The sequence below is a fragment of the Triticum aestivum genome, chromosome 7A, assembly GCF_018294505.1.
Source record: "Triticum aestivum cultivar Chinese Spring chromosome 7A, IWGSC CS RefSeq v2.1, whole genome shotgun sequence".
Lineage (NCBI taxonomy): Eukaryota > Viridiplantae > Streptophyta > Magnoliopsida > Poales > Poaceae > Triticum > Triticum aestivum.
In genome coordinates, this window is record NC_057812.1 from 358215225 (window position 1) to 358230358 (window position 15134).

Consider the following 15134-nt stretch of genomic DNA (forward strand, 5'->3'; position numbering starts at 1 on the left):
GACGACACACCAGAAGTAGAGGGCACATCAGTAGACTCACCCACAACACGTGGACGACGAGTATAATGGAAAGGAAAGGAGGGAAGAGGTGGAATCACTGGAGGTGGAGATGGGGAATGTATCAGTGAAGGTGGAAAGTCATGCGATGAGGGAGGAGAAGAAACCGTAGGAGAGAATGACGTCGGATCTACGACAGCGGGACGAGGAGTAGGAATACCGGGCACAGAGGGAGGTGTATCTGGAAACGTAAGGAAAGAGATGTCCATGGAAAAGGCCAAGGAGGATGGACGCGGGTAGAAGGGACGAGACTCGTCAAAGGTCACATCCCGGGAAATACGCATCCGGCGACTGACAGGATCCCAACAATATAGCCGTTATGCCCATCACTGTATCCGAGAAAGACACACTCAACAGATTAAGCGCTCAGTTTGGTGTGTTCAAGAGGGGCAAGCAAAACATAGCAAACGCAACCAAACAAATGAAGCACTGAATAATCAGGAGAATGATCAGAAAGACGCCCGAGAGGAATACCACCCTGTAGAGCAGCAGATGGCTGAATGTTGATGAGAGAGGTGGAAGTGGTAACAACCTCAGCCCTGAAGTGAGGCGGAAGAGAGGCGGCGTTCATCATCACACATGCCGTCTCAAGAAGATGACGATACTTGCGCTCAGCCACACCATTTTGAGCATGAGCATCAGGGCAAGAGAACTGAGTAAGAGTACCTTGCTCAACAAGGAATCCTCGCAACGCATGGGAGATGTACTCACCAGCTGAATTTGCGCGAAAAACACGAGTGGAATATTGGGTATGAACCATGGCAACAATTTTTGTGTGTATAGATCCAAGTGTATCGAGAAAAATCGTCTATAAAGATGATATAGTAGCGATGACCCCCTTTGAAGCGAAGGGAGCTGGACCCCGAACATCATAGTGAACGAGATCAAAAGGGCGTTGGGACACTGACCCACTGTGATGATAGGGTAGTTGAATGTGCTTACCAAGCCTACAACCCAGACAATCCAACCAAGCGTTACCTGAGACAGACCCCAAAACACCGTGATGAACCGAAGTTGAGAGACGAGAACTACATAAATGGCCAAGACGATGATGCCAGTGCTGAAAAGAGCTGGTAGATGCAGCAACAGGGGCTGCGAGACTGGTGGCGGTGGCAGCAGAGGGAATACGAAGGCAGTCAAGCTCCCAGAGACCATCAGAGCGTCAAGGGCCAGCACCAAGCAGAGCACCTGTGCGACGATCTTGAACAGAACAGGAATCAATGTCGAGAATGACCCTACAACTAGAGTCAACAATCTGACCACCAGATATGAGCTGCATTGTAAGTCGAGGAACATGAGCGATAGAGGGAACATGAAATGAAGAAGTGCTAAGAGTGCCTCGACTAGCTACAAGGAGGGGAGTGCCATCAGCCGTAAGAACACGAACAAGAGACTCGATAGGTCGAATGGAGGTCAAAGTGGAAGAATCATTAGTCATATGAAAAGATGCTCCAGTATCAAAAATCCATGGGGATGTACCTGAACAAGTAGAAGGTGGTTTCTCGGTGCTGGAAGAGTCAGTTACGAAACCTGCAGAACCTGTCGGTGAAGAATCCCAAGCAACAAGCAGACATCGCATCTGCGCAATCTCACGCGCAGACAGGGACACAACGGAAGAGGTCGAGGTAGAAACACCTGCCGATGATGAGCAGTCACCACCACCCGTGGAAGCCGCATGTAGAGTCGATTGAGAGTCCTATGTGGAAGCCATAGGGGGAATCGACGTAGAGCGGTCACCGCCGCGCGTGGAAGCCACGAGAGGAGTCGACGTAGAGCGGTCACCGCCACTTGTGGAAATCGTGAGAGGAGTCGACGTAGAGCGGCCAGCAGCACCGGTGGAAGTCGCAAAAGGTGTCGAAGTAAAGCGACAACCATCACCTTCAAGCGCGCGAGCACCAAGCACCGAGGAACGACGCATGTGCGAGATGGGATCAATCGAGGACCAAACCGATCCAGAAAATTGTTTGAGGAGCGGACGGAGAGCCTCGATCTGGAGCGTTAGACAGCTCGATCCAGAGGGCGGCCGAAACGGGAGCACGTGCAGCAGTGGGGCGTCCCGACCTGGGATGCAGCGGCGGCAGGAGCTGCAAAGGATCGCCAAAGAGAAGTCCTAAATATCCATAAGTCCTCAGGTTATTGTCTAAGTTCCATATCTTCTGAAAGTTTTCTGGCAAGCTCTTCATCAGCACCAATCTGAGCTTGAGTTGAGGGTTAATGTTGGTTAAGAATTTCCTCAAAGTACCAGACATCCTCAAGTCTTCAGATTCTTTAGCTGCTGATGTTGCTTCCTCATCAATAGAAACTTAAGGAGCATCTTGAACACTAGGTTCTCCACATGCTATTGCTTCCTCATCAATAGAAACTTGAGGAGCATCTTGACCACTAGGCTCAGATACAAAGTGGCTTGAGAACTAGGAGCCTCTTCAGAAACAGGGGCTTGAAGTAAAAAAGCACCCTGAGTATCACTTTGAATTTCTTGGTCCTCCACATGCTCTTGAGCACTTGGCTCATGTACATCATCTTGAGCAGTGGGCTTACTTGCATCTTGTGCAGTCAAACTATCTAAAGCAGTGTTTGTGATTGGAGAACTTTGTGCCACATCCTCTACCTGAGCTTCTGTAGGCACTGTATCTTGGACTGAGTGACTTGAGCCACATCCTCTAGCTGAGCTTCTGTAGGCACTGTATCTTGGACTGAGTGACTTGAGCTTGGTTCAACAAGTACATTCTCTATGAATTTTTTTAGCACTGGTAGTAATGGGTTGACCTTGCAGCAAGGCATCTTGAATAGCTGCCAGCCTTTGTCTTTCTTTAGCTTCTGCAACAAGCCATTCTTTAGATTTTGCGTTTTTGCTAGACCAACACTCCTTCATGATCTACCTCTTCCTGTTCCTCTATTAGCATGAACAGAAGTAGCAGCCATCTTAGTCCTCGACTAACAAATAAGTGTGATGGAGGCACAACATACAATGGAGCCTCAGTCACTAGGTTTGCCAAATCTATATCTTCTTTGGCTTGAGCTGCTTGAGGGACATCAACAGGCAGCAACAACTGTCCTGGTTCTCTTTCTGGTAGCCCTAAGGGCATCTCCAACGCCATGCATCAAAACGCCCGCAAATGTCCGAACCGCGCTGTTTGGACACGTTAGGCCAATGCCATGCACCAAATGTCCACAGCATGGTCCAGACGTCCGAAATCCCACAAATTGGAAGCAAAGTTGGGGCCCTTGGGGGAGGTTTGCGGGCGTCCGGTCCTCCGCCATGTAGCCCTCCGACCTTTCCCCCTCCCCCCAAAAAAACCCCACTCGGAGCCTTGCTATTCTCACTCCGTCCCTCTGCTTGCACTGTATCCGCATAGTCTGAGACCACCGCCGTTGCTGTACCGCCCAGCCCTCGTCGGTCCTCCGCCGCTACACTCGGATGCCTATGCCTCCCTTCCACCGCTGGTTCCGCCGCCAGGTACCCTTCGTCCCTGCACATTTGTGTCCATGGCGGACACCATGTCCGACAAGTGTTCGGCCAAATGCCATAGCCATTTTTATTTTACTGTTTGTTGTTTACTTTGAAGCAAACACAATGGATTCGGACGATGAGTAGTTCTACTCCGAGTTCATTTATATGTCCTTGTCAAATGAGGACGAATACAAGGATGAAACAACAATGATGCTCGCGTTATTGATGATGCCCAATGTGCGGAGGCGCATGCTCTCAATTTCAAGGGATCAACCAAGGGACATAGAGTGATGAATCAGAATAGGGCACGGGGCATATGATGTCGATGGACTACTACTTTGTTCCCGATGTGCTATTCGAGCACTATTTCTGCCGTTGATCCAGATGAGGCGAACTGTGTTCGATAGCCTCTACAATAGTGTCCGGGCCTATGATGACTGCTTCATCTTGAAGAAGGATGCCGTTGGAAACATTGGATTCTCTAGTTACCAGAAGTGCACGACTACATTAAGGATGCTTGCCTATGGCACGGAGTACCTCCGGATGTCCGAAAGCACATGTCTCGAAGCCATGGTCAGGTTTGCTACTACGGTGATCAAGGTGTTTGGATCGGAGTACTTGGCACTGTAGGAAGCAAGAGGGTGGCCAGGTATGCAGATCCCTGGATTGCATGCATTGGCAATGGAAGAATTGCCCATATGCTCTACAAGGACAATATCAGGACCATTGTAAGAAGCCCACCATTCTTGAAGCAAATGCATTAGAAGGCCTCTGGATTTGGCACTCTTTGGGCTGCCTGGGTCTCACAATGACATCAATGTGTTGTGGCGGTCTCCATTGTTTGCAAGATTGTGTGCGGGAGAAGCTCCTCGCGGATGGGATGGGTTGCGAGCTCCTCACGGTCGTTGACTTGCCCGAAAAAGTTATGTGAGCAATGCTGTAGAATACCAAGCTTTTATGCGGGACCTGTGGGCGCCGCAAGCCTGCATGTGCCCTGAATTCGTTGAACTTCGCTCACGCCTGCCTGAGGTGATGCTCTGCCTTACCACAACACATCAATGCTGACTTGCTGATTACTTTCTTTGGCGAGGGCAACTTGGCACATGTACACATGGGGGAGTCGGTTGATTGATTATTATCTCTGGTTGACACTTCTCGCCGTGAGCAAAACCTGTACAAAGTTGGTCGAGTATTCTAATCAATTCGGTTCTGGTATTGCTCCGGCCTTCGTGCTACATGCACTAGAAGCTAGTGACAAACGTAGATGAATCGATTGAGCCATGAACTTAGCTTGTGCAGATGTCTAGTTGCAAATAAAAAGTGAAAAGTCTAAGGCCAACGTGCCATGCACGATGGATATGAAGGTGGGTGATTATGCAGGCCTATTGTGGGTCATGTGGATTGACCGCGAATGCCCACTCTGATCGAAGGGGTGAGAAGGGCATTTGGAGTGCTCCAAACCCGTTTTGCAGTTGTTCGAGGACCTGCAAGAATATGAGATGCAGAGACGTTGTGGGAAGTGCAACATGTGTGATCATGCACACCATGATTGTAGAGGATGAGGGTGACGGAGTTCGTCATGGTCTGGAATCTGAGCGCATGGGTGATCCTATCCAACTTACAGATCAGAATTCGGCGACGTTCACTGAAGGATGGGGATGCAAACACATCATTCTTCCACCGGCAGAGCACCTACTGCCGACAGAAGAATAGGATGCACAACATCACCTCCGCGATTGCGTCCTCATCGAGCACACCGACGTGGAGGAAGCGACTTTCTTACACTTCGATGGCCTACTGGGCACCTCTGTCGATCGCGACTGCATGCTGAACCTTGTGGCGCAACATGGAGGAGATTTGGAATGCAATAAAGCGGCTTCCTGCATGCAAGGTGCCGGGCCCTGACGGCTCTACTCCCGAGTTCCTTCGTGCCTCTTGGCACACGGTTAAGCAGGACATTGTGGACGTCTTCCAGCAGCTCTATGACATGTGCGGACAAGGATTTTGCCGCTTCAACCAAGTGCTCCTTACCTTGCTGCCCAAGCGCGTCGATGTTGTCGGATTCGCTGACTGCAGGTCTATTAGTCTGATCCATCTTGTCGCTAAGTTCGCGAAAACACTCTCGCTGCGCCTTGCCTCTAAGTTGGATGGCCTCGTTAGCTCGAACTAGAACGCTTTCATCCCAGGGCACAACATTCTCAATAACTTTGTCCTGGGAAGCAATCAGCCTGCCTGCTCCACTAGCTCAAGGCCCCCAGAGTCCTCCTCATTCTTGACCTCATGAAGGCCTTCGATTCCATCTCATGGCCGTTCCTGTTTGAGGTATTGCGCTGCTATGGCTTCAGGGATCGCTTCCTGGAATGGCTTGCAATCCTGCTACCTTTGGCGAGCACGCGAATCCTCAATGGTGCCCCTAGACCGCCAATTTGGCATCGCCACGGCCTCCGACAAAGTGACCCGCTGTCCCCATAGCTCTTTGTCCTCGCCGTGGATGTGCTTGGGCGTTTGATCAGTCGTGTCGTCTCTCTTGGTATCAGCCGCACCTGCGACGCTCCATCCTGACAATCTCACTATATGCTGTCGATATCGTGTTGTGTTGTCACCCATCGCCAGCTAAGGTCATTGTGGTGAAGGAGATCCTCCAGCTATTTGGCCACGCCTCCGAGCTCCGCATCAACTTCGCTAAGAGCTCCGCCACCCTCCATTGTGACATCGGCGTAGCAACACCTGTTGTCTAGCTCCTGGGGTGCCCAATCGTTGAGCTCCCGCTCACTTGGGAATTCCAATAACAGTGAGACGCCCCACTGCCACGCAGCTGCAGCCTCTCGTGTATACGACACAAGGACAACTTCCATCTTGGAAAGCAGGACTCATGAACAAGGCTGGGCGCCTCACGACAGTCAAGTCTGTCCTCTATGCGATCCCCATACACCAGCTATTGGTCTTTGCGTCGTCCAAGAAAATCATCAAGCATCTTGGGAAGATTAAGATAGGGTTCCTGTGGGCTGGGTGCGAGGCTGCCAATAGCGGGCAACTGCCATGTCAATTGCGCCGAACTTGTCACCCAATTGAGTTTGGAGGCCTCGGCATCCCAAGACCTAGAGCGAACCGGGCTGGCGCTTCGCTTGCGATGGCTTTGGTTGAGCCGCACTCATAGCAAGCGAGCATGTAGCAACTTAGACTTGCAGTTCTGTGCCGAGGAGTGAGCTCTATTCTTTTCCTCCACCTCGATGGCAATGGGTGATGGCCGCACCGCCTTATTTTGGGAGGACCAGTGGATCGGCGGGCGCTCAGTCAGCGAGATTGCTCCGTAGCCTTCCGATTGCGTCGCTAAGCGCCGCCGAAAACTACGAACCGTCTCTGATGGACTTTTGGCCAACATTTGGGCTCGTAACATCCATGGCGCACTGGGCGTCTACAAGATCGGACAGTACATCTAGCTCTGGTATGCCGTCGGGCACACCACCCTGACCACGAAGCCCGATCACCTATTGTGGAAGTGGACTTCGAGCGGTGTTCACTCTGCGAAATCCTACTATCAGGCCACCTTCCAGGGCTCGCTCCGCAGCAGCTCCTGGAAGCCATTTGGAGGAACGCCACCTTGGGTGTGCTTCTTCCACCGACTAGCTGACCAGGATCGGTGCTGGACTGCCTTGTTCGCCGCGGCCTCCAGCACCGCAGCTCATGCCTCCTCTGCTGCCTGAGCCCCGAGTCGATGCGCCACCTGCGTCTCTGCTACCCGTTCCCAGACAGGTTTGGCACGAGATGCTTGCCTAACTGCGCATGTCACCGCCGAACGATGACGCCTCCCTCCTGGACTGGTGGCACGCTTCTTAACAACACACCTCAAAACCCATGCGCAAAGGCCTCACCCCCATTGCCCTTCTCGCCACATGGATGATTTGGAAACACCATAAGGAATGTGTCTTCGAGGGTGCCCAACCATTTGTCAGCAGCCTGGTTGCGAAGATAAGGGACGAGGCAAAGCTTTGGGCCTGAGCTGGCGCTTCCGGACTCCATGACACTATGCCCCGATCTTGGGATGTACATTAATTTCCTTGCATTGCTCATTACCCGTGCCTCTCGAGGATTGTAACTTCAACTCTTCCTTCTCAATGAAAAGAAACGCAAAAGTCTCTGTGTTTTCTCGAAAAAAAAGGATCCAACATCCAGGGCTATATGATCACTGTAGATAGCATTAGAGTTAGATCCTGATCCAGACATCTTGCAAGCAGACAACTAAGCAGACCAATGAGCAAAGCAGACCAACAAATGCCTATGGATGATATATAGATGAGAAGTAGAGGTAAGATACACATGGATACAAAGAAAGTAACGGAAAAATTAAAATGACGCAATTTTTAGTTTTCCGCAAGGTCCGATAGTTCCAAATAGAAATTTAGCCGGTAGTACCAAGCAGTTATAAAGCTGCAGGGCACACTGCTAGAATAGCGTCGGCAATTGCGAGCAGTAGTTTTGAACAGTGACATCTTGGACGCTAGCTCAACATTGTTCCGGTCGTATCAAGAGGTACTACTATGATGGTTTTGGGCTGTGTAAAAGATTTGAAATTACAGAATGAAAATCAATGGATTTTCAGTGTATCTTGCATGGATTGTGGGGTGTTTGAGAAGAATATATTGGCCTAAAGATTCTAAGCAGATCTAGTCTTAAAATTAAACATGGATTAGGGCTAGGGTCTGCAAATACCCTGGCGGTTGCACGGCAAGTATGACGGAAGATTTACTATATTGCGTCAAGCAGATTTAACGGAGAAAGTGCATGGAAATGTCGCAAAACGACAATGATGATGGCAGAGGCGATTGGAAAGCTTGAGCACAACAAGCACATATGGATCGAAGTGAACCTGTAGAGGTGCGTACTCGGTACACTGTCCGATAGTATCGTAAACAAAAGGACCACTGGTACCGAGCCTTTGGTTTAAAGCAGTGCCAGGGATGAAAGATTAAAATCCACAAACAAAAAAGATAAATATTCGATAACTCATATAGAGATTTTACTAGAGGTTTCAAACACCTCAGAGAATTTTTGAAGGTGGAAACTTGGTCGGTAGTTCTTGGAACATCATCCAGTACTTCCAGGGTTTGCAGAACAAATGATCGAGTGCATAGATGGAGTAGAATTTAGGTAAAATGAGCATAGATAGAGACTAGAGAATCCTATGTGTTCTTGTCACTTCCAATTGGCAAACACAAAGACAAGCCAAAGCAACAATTGGATGATCTTGAACAAATACATGCATACCAACATGATTCTAGTCCTTGTAGCTAAAAGAAAAAGAAGTAAAACAAAACACAACAAACTAGAGAGTTTGTCACCGCTTAGTCAACTAATGACATTGGATCCTGTATGTCAAGTTCGTCATAAGCTTAGCTTGAAGAGAAGATATGGTTGTTAACTGTCATGGCTCAAATGTGTCTCCTTGTAACAAAAAAAACTTTCTATCCCTAATAGCTTAGAGACAACCAAACAACCACTTACCTCTAACCGAAGTAAAAGTAATTTAAGCATGAGAATAACTTTGTATGGTGTGTTTATTCATGGTAATTCAACTCTTGCATAAGTTGTACATGAATGTTTGACAGTTATTAGGCCACTTTGAATTGAGTAAGTTGATATCCAACATCTACTATGCAAGTTGGACCATAAGGATTTTTATTAATTCACTCCCTCTTTGTCGTTTCACGCTCTTGTTAAGCGAGGCAATATATTGTTTCGATCATCGTTGTAACATATGCACCCATGCAGGTTGAAGCACCTATGAACAAGCAGAACATTTTTGAAGGTACGGGTTCTGCTAAACAAAAAGTCAAATAATAGTGGCTTTTAATTATTCTTTCCATCTTCGGACATGAGTCAGTTCATATGCTTGCTGTATGCATGTTACTTAGCTTACCCTGGCGTGGGGTTAGTTTTTCTTCAGGACCCAACTGCGCCCATCTTCACCAGTCGAGGAAAAGCTTGTGTTCCACACCTATGAGTACTATTCATACACATGACAAACAAAGGTTCCAACATAACATTTTAATGATTTTAAAAAATACATACATGCCTTTATTACGAATGCTTTACACAGCTAGTCAATGAATTATGCAAGTTGGAGACTCGTGCTCCTACCAAAAACCGAATCATGGAGTTGGATAGGTTGTTGGTTCGGTTGGGGGCACTAGTAGAAGAGGCAAAACAAGGATCTGACAGTGATTCTGTGAAGAAACTTCCATCTTGGACGATCTGACGGTGATCGTAGCTAACACCCTGGTGAAGGACGAGGAGCTTAAGCATAGATGGCGGGAGCACTTAGACAAGCTGTTCAATGGGGGGAATGAGAGCTCTACCATTGAACTGGATGACTCCTTTGATGATACCAGTAGGCGTTTTGTGCGGCGAATCCAGGAGTCGGAGGTCAAGGAGGCTCTAAAAATGATGAAAGGAGGCAAGGCTATGGCCCTGATTGTATCCCCATTGAGGTGTGGACAGGCCTCGGAGACATAGCTATAGTATGGCTAGCTAAGCTTTTCAACCTCATTTTTCGGGCAAACAAGATGCCAGAAGAATGGAGACGGAGTATATTAGTACCAATCTTCAAGAACAAGGGGATGTTCAGAGTTGTACTAATTACCATGGAATTAAGCTGATGAGCCATACAATGAAGCTATGAGAGAGAGTCATTGAGCACCGCTTAAGAAGTGTGACAAGCGTGACCAAAATCAGTTTGGTTTCATGCCTCACGGAATCCATTTTCTTGGTACGGCAACTCATGGAGAGATACAGGGAGCAAAAGAAGGACATGCATATGGTGTTCATTGACTTAGAGAAGGCCTACGATAAGATACCACAGAATGTCATGTGGTGGGCCTTGGAGAAACAGAAAGTCCCAGCAAAGTACATTACCCTCATCAAGGACATATATGATAATATTGTGACAAGTGTTCGAACAAGTGATGGCGACACTGATGACTTCTCGGTTAAAATAGGACTGCACCAGGGGTCAGCTTTGAGCCCTTATCTTTTCGCTCTGGTGATGGATGGGGTCACAAGGGATATACAGGGAGATATCCCGTGGTGTATGCTCTTTGCGGATGATGTGGTGCTAGTCGATGATAGTCGGCAATAGGAAGTTAGAGCTATGGAGACAAGCCTTGGAATCTGAAGGTTTTAGACTTAGTAGAACTAAAACCGAGTACATGAGGTGCGGTTTCAGTACTAGTAGGCACGTGGAGGAGGAGGTTAGTCTTGATGGGCAGGTGGTGCCTCGAAGGACACCTTTAGATATTTGGGGTCTATGCTGCAGAAGGATAGGGATATCGATGATGTGAGTCATCGAATCAAAGCTGAATGGATGAAGTGGCGCCAAGCTTCTGGCATTCTTTGTGACAAGAGAGTGCCACAAATGCTAGAAGGCAAGTTCTATAGGGCGGCGGTTTGACCCGCAATGTTGTATGGCGCTGAGTTATTGGCCGACTAAAAGGCGACATGTTCAACAGTTAGGTGTGGCGGAGATGCGTATGTTGAGATGGATGTGTGGCCACACAAGGAAGGACGGCGTCCGGAATGATGATATACGAGATAGAGTTGGGGTAGTGCCGATTGAAGAGAAGCTTGTCCAACATCGTCTGAGATGGTTTGGGCATATTCAGCGCAGGCCCCAGAAGCGCTGGTGCGTAGCGGACGGCTAAAGCGTGCTGATAATGTCAAGAGAGGTCGGGGTAGACCGAACTTGACATGGGAGGAGTCCATAAAGAGGGATCTCAAGGACTGGATTATCGAAAGAGAACTAGCTATGGAAAGGGGTGCGTGGAAGCTTGCTATCCATGTGCCAGAACCATGAGTTGGTTGCGAGATCTTATGGGTTTCACCTCTAGCCTACCACAACTTGTTTGGGACTAAAAGCTTTGTTGTTGGAGAAGTCTACTTAATACCATGACGTTTGACACAGCCATGTCGTTTGGCGTCCGACTACATTACCCTTAAGGTTTAGAAACTAGCTACCAAACCTTTGCGAAGCCATTAAAACCCACTGGGGAGCTCTAGGAGTCGGTTTCATTAGCATGATTCTTTGATATGCCTCATGGGGGTAGCTTAACTTATCCATCTTTTCTCTCTTTCGCCAGTAGCCATTATTTCCTGATTATCAAAGTAGCAACATCCTGACTGTACCATCTCCTATAATTCTGGGCCTAAGCTACCTGTGCCTTGTGCTTTCGATTTGCACATTCCTTCACCCCACCATGCCTCTGCGTCACTGCACCAGTCTCTTACTTACCACTCGCCCATATCTACCCTTAAGGCTGGAACATTCTTTTGCTATATAAGCGACTTGCTAATTTCAAGTGCTAACCCACATCACTAGACATGTTTTCTTGGGAACACACCCTTAGACTTGTGTTGAAGTTTTTGTCACTTTGAACTGACTACTATGCAATGCTAACCATAAGCATGCACTAAGGAGTCTAAGTTGCTCTGGTACTAGGTGATAAATAACACAAGCTTGGCTCATTTTCTCAGAGTGGTGCCTCACAGGGTGGTCGTGGGGCAACTTGGTTTGATTGGACGAGGTGAGTGGGATGGAGTGGTTGATGGTCTCGTCATTGGAATACACAGGAGGCAGATGCCACAGGGGCAGCGAGTCAGCTACATGGTGCAATTGAGCCGTTGTCCAAGGGTGCACATAGAGCGGCAAAGCTAGGTCACAAGGGGTAGCTACAAACACTTTGTGCATGGGCTCCTCAAACTTGGCAGCCATGAAGCTACGTGAGGATGATACTGTGTTGCACTACGAAGCACACATGAGCTGGGTGAGGTAATCATGCCCCCCACCTGTCAGTGTCAGTTCCAATCTTGGATGCTGCCAGGATGCCAGGAGCAAACTTCATGGAAGCATAATGGTCCCATCTCAGGTGCTCTGTACTAGCTTCTTGATGAATGGAAGCAGTGCTGCTGATATGGAGTATCTGAACAATCTACATGAGGTGGTTTCTGCAATTAGTAAAAAAAAGAACTTTTGATCGACGCAATTAGCAAACTACATGCGTGCACTGACCAGGCTCTGTTTATATTACCTGTTTTCTGTTTGAGTGATGTTACTTTGCTTGAAATTTTGAGATTAAACTATTAGCTTACTATCAGGTCTGCACCATTCTAGATATCATCTTGACTTTTAACTTGTGAAACTGTTACATTGGATAACATAAATAGGAATTTTTGTCAATTGTGAAACTGTAACTAATAGCTTCACCTGAATATTGATCTGTTGTGTTATTGCAGGGAAGAGGTATGAAGTGCTCAACTTAGGAGGGAGCATAGACAAGGTATTCCATGCTTCCCATTCTCCTCCTGTAGCAAAGGAACATCCAACCTGTCATGTGTCGCTCACTAACTAATAAACAGGAATCTGACGTTGGAAAGAAGCTACTGGATATCAAAGCAAAAGGATCACAGCTCCTCTTAGAAATCAGCGAAGTATTCTAGTTCTGGAGACTCTTATGGCCCTAGATCTGCCAAGCAGTCGCAATTGCTGTTTTAGTTAAACTAAAGAATTATTAACTTTGCAGTGTAAGCAGACCCTTGAGCAGGAGAGCAACATAACTGCTAGATTCCCTGTAAGTTCAGTGTGTTTCTTAACCGTAAACATCATTCTGTTATCAAGTCATTCTCCATGTGTGTTATTTCATCCTGGTGCCTGCAGGCTGCAGTACAGGAGATGGATATTAAGTCCTTGGAGGAGGAATACAAAGGTCTACAAGGTGATGGAGCTGGAGAAGCCGAGTACTTCCAGTCTCTTGAAGAACAAATCATTAAAATGAAGGTGTTTTACCGATACTTTTCAGTTTGGTTGCTCCATGATTTAATCTAATTGATTTCCTTTTTCTTCTTCTCATGGAGAAATACATATACTACCTCCGATCCAAATTAATTGACGCAGCTTTAGTACAAAGTTGTGCTAAAGTTGCGTCAATTAATTTGGATCGGAGGGAGTGCGTTACTTTCAATGATGCCATGTGCAGTCTTAAGAAGCTGAACATCTTTCTCTGCAGGGAGTTTCTGATCCTATTAAATGCTGTTGCGGACTGGAGTACAATGTAGAACTAGGCGGGGAGTCCATGGGTGTAAGATAAACTCAGCCGCAGATTGCCACAGGTTCAGTGCGTTTAAAGTATGTATATGCACAGCTGGCGTAGGCTGCGCTTGGGCGGTTTATATTTTCCACCTGTATTAATCTACAAGGGCATTTTTCTGTGCACACCTGAGATACAAGTGTAACGAAAACACAATTGTAAAATTCTGGATTTCTGCTTGGATAGCATCGTATTTAGCCTGTCAGCAACATACAGCACAACAAGTCATTCTGAGATTCAGAAACTTCAGGTATAGCGCCAGATGCCACAACGATGCGGACAATGATGCGGACAATGACGGAGATGAATTGGTCAGTTTGCCAGGTGGTGTGCGACGACCTCAACTCCTCTTGTACTGCCGGTCATGGCGTGCTGCTCCAGTCTCTGTCGGCAGCCGGCAGTCACCACCGCCGTCGTCATAAAGTTCACTCCGGCAGTCAGCATGGACATTTCCAGACCTTGCCAAGGTAGCTGCCGCCGCCACGGAACCCGCTCACAACCGCCACCGACGTTGCCTCAGCCCACGCTCTTTGCCGGCCTGGTCAGGACCGCAGCCTGCCAGTTCGTTGCCGCCTCAACCTGCTGGTCGGCGGGAACTCCAGCCGAGCATGGCAAGGCACGTGATGTCGGCGCCAGTAACTCGCCAGGCCTATGGTCCCCGACACCGGTGGCTCGTCCATTCCTGTGCCTGGAGCCGTCCGTCCGGAGGTATGCGCCCTTGGAGCCCACGCTCTTTGCCGGCCTGGTCAGGACCGCAGCCTGCCAGTTTGTTGCTGCCTCAACCCGCTGGTCGGCGGGAACTCCAGCCGAGCATGGCAAGGCACGTGACGTTGGCGCCAGGAACTCGCCAGGCCTATGGTCCCTGACACTGGTGGCTCGGCTATTTCCTGTGCCTGGAACCGTTCGTCCGGAGGCATGCGCCCTCGTCCTTGGCTAGGTTTTTTTTTAGACAAACTCGCGAAACTTTTATTCAACCGTCACAATGTTTACAGGGACGAACAAAAGATCGCCGGGGTGGCCTAACTAAACATGGCGGCTGGTTCCCAACGTTAATGCATGCTTTGCGAGGTTGTGAGCCTCAATGTTCGAGGATCGAAATTCATGACTAAAAGAACAAGATATGAAAAAACGAGTTCTATCCCTTATTTCATGTACCACTGCTCCATATGCTGCTGCCGTTCCTCTTTTGATCGCCTCCACCGCTGTCATGCAATCTGAGGCGATGATTGCTCCATATGCTGTTGCCGTTCCTCCTTTGATCGCCTCCACCGCTGTCATGCAATCTGAGGCGATGAAAACCTTCTGCTCGTATAAGTCCTCGGCAAGTGCCATTGCTTCCCTGGTAGCTAGAACTTCAAGCACCTCCAGGTCCTCTATGTTGTTGAAGACAACTGCCGAGGCCCCCAAATACACACCCAATGCATCGCGGCAAACGGCTCCCACAGCCCCCCTTCCACCAGCACGCGGCACAGCCGCATCTACATTAATTT

General features: G+C 48.3%; 1 protein-coding gene across 2 annotated transcripts in view; it reads left to right on the forward strand.

Annotated features, from left to right (window-relative positions):
• Window positions 1-13849, forward strand: part of LOC123154807 (uncharacterized) — a 42334-nt gene extending 28485 nt beyond the window's left edge. Inside the window, exons 7-13 of one of the 2 annotated variants that reach the window (XM_044573440.1) lie at window positions 1190-1192; window positions 9278-9314; window positions 12794-12837; window positions 12917-12988; window positions 13081-13128; window positions 13215-13334; window positions 13564-13849. In XM_044573440.1, the coding sequence (XP_044429375.1) occupies window positions 1190-1192; window positions 9278-9314; window positions 12794-12837; window positions 12917-12988; window positions 13081-13128; window positions 13215-13334; window positions 13564-13644 (405 nt within the window). In that variant the 3' untranslated portion in view covers window positions 13645-13849. The remainder of the gene's footprint in view (window positions 1-1189; window positions 1193-9277; window positions 9315-12793; window positions 12838-12916; window positions 12989-13080; window positions 13129-13214; window positions 13335-13563) is intronic. The other variant, XM_044573441.1, reaches the window with a different exon arrangement.
• The last annotated feature ends 1285 nt before the right edge of the window (window positions 13850-15134 follow it).